This window comes from Priapulus caudatus, unplaced genomic scaffold (genome assembly GCF_000485595.1).
Source record: "Priapulus caudatus unplaced genomic scaffold, Priapulus_caudatus-5.0.1 Scaffold325, whole genome shotgun sequence".
NCBI classification, from domain to species: Eukaryota; Metazoa; Priapulida; class Priapulimorpha; order Priapulimorphida; family Priapulidae; genus Priapulus; species Priapulus caudatus.
In genome coordinates this window covers 119,023-120,710 of record NW_014577386.1, presented here as the reverse complement: position 1 = coordinate 120,710, position 1,688 = coordinate 119,023, and the positions used below count along the sequence as shown (strand labels likewise).

Sequence of the window (1,688 nt, the reverse complement as noted above, 5' to 3'; positions counted from 1 at the left end):
TCTCTCTGTCTTTCTCTCTCTCTCTCTCCCTCTCGCTCCTTCCCTCCTTCCCTCCCTCATCTCTCTCTCTCTCTCTCTCTCTCTCTGGCAGTGGCTCAGTGGCCTAACAGCAGTGGCGGGTTTTTCGCGCGACACTTACTTTCTCCTTGAGTCGCGCGATGTTGACGAGCTCTCTGCTCAGCTGCTGGTTCTGCTTACGCACATCCTCCAGCTGCTCTCCCATGTCCACGCAGTCTGCCACGAGGTGCGCGTTCTCCTGCAAGCAAGCGCAGACGCCGTGTCAACATCTTACCCGCCACCTTGGCAACCATGAGGCTGCGCATTGTTATCGATCCTTCGCCACGACTACAGTGAGACGGGCGTTACCACGGCAACAATCGAGAACCCAGACTTGTTAGGATTAGCTCATTAATCTGACGAAATACTGAAATACAACTAAGCGCTATAGCGCGTCGCTAGCTCTACTAGTGATAGAATATCTGTCTAGGAAATTATGTCCTCTTGTCGAGGAATTATTTTCAAAGGATGACCCATGTCATGTGGTTCGACATCTCTGACAGGGGCAGTGTTCCTTAGCTTGTCTGACAACGTTGACGCTCATCGTTCACGAACGTTATGGACATAAAAGGCCAAGGTCGGTGCATGAGTCTGTGGCTCCCTCTATGCTCGCAGAACGGGCAATCGGGGACGGAGGGAGCAGCTACCTTCTGCAGGGAGGAGAACCTCTCCCGTATCCTGCCCTCCTCTGCGCGGCTGCTCTCCACCTCCTCCTGCAGCTGCTGCCGGTACTGGTCCGTCTCCGTTGACAGGCAGTCTCGCTCCGACACCAGCTGCGACTGCACAGACTTCAGCCTGTGCTGGTATCTCCTCTCCAACGAGCTGAAACACAACCGGAGAACGTCACTCTCCTCAACTATGAAGACTAACAAATCCGCACGAGATTCGATAGATGCATGCGGATTTGTTAATACATAAACCCATAAATCCACTAACATATGATAAATGTGCACAGTTTAATTAGATTGTAAACCAACAAAAGCTGCTATACATCTGACAGTCGCATAGAGACTTGCTAATTCATAAAACAATAAATCCTCACATCTGATAATTCTTTATGGATTTTAATCAACTATAGACAAGAATCTAGATGGAACTGTGCATAGAGGTTAGTACTGTACGCGTGTCAAGATTTGCATAAAGATCTGAAAAAGGGCCAGTCTATGGAACCGTGCATGTTGTGTGCTGTATTCCAGTTCGACTTTTAGGACGATCATTGCTAGAGTCATAAAGGATCTGCATTTATAGCAACGTGTCACGACTCGCATTTCACCTTTACTTCCCACGCACAATATAGAGAGGAAGTTTGTCATAGAGGGGGGAATGCACGCGGATGTTATGCCAGGTCGCACGTACGCGAGTTTGCTCTGGTTGCTGTGCTCCAGCAGTGCGTGGGTGTCGTCCACCTCCTCGGCTAACAGCGTCACCCTCGTGTTCGCTTCCAGCACGTCGAGTCTCAGCTTGTCATTCTCCGCGTTAAGCTGCTCCACTGTGCTCCTAGTGATGTAACGAAATGATGAACATCCAGCATGAGTGATACAGTAAATATTACAATACGATATAATACTATAATACGATGAATACGATTAAATACTTTACAATACGAATCTAATATAATACAATATATAATA

General features: G+C 48.1%; 1 protein-coding gene across 1 annotated transcript in view; it reads right to left on the bottom strand.

The window, feature by feature from the left end:
• Positions 1 to 1,688, bottom strand: part of LOC106809058 (trichohyalin-like) — a 13,137-nt gene that overhangs the window by 9,681 nt on the left and 1,768 nt on the right. Inside the window, exons 3-5 of the mRNA XM_014812000.1 lie at positions 1,414 to 1,554; positions 705 to 879; positions 140 to 256 (exon numbers count right to left, since the gene is read on the bottom strand). Of these exons, the coding sequence (XP_014667486.1) occupies positions 140 to 256; positions 705 to 879; positions 1,414 to 1,554 (433 nt within the window). The remainder of the gene's footprint in view (positions 1 to 139; positions 257 to 704; positions 880 to 1,413; positions 1,555 to 1,688) is intronic.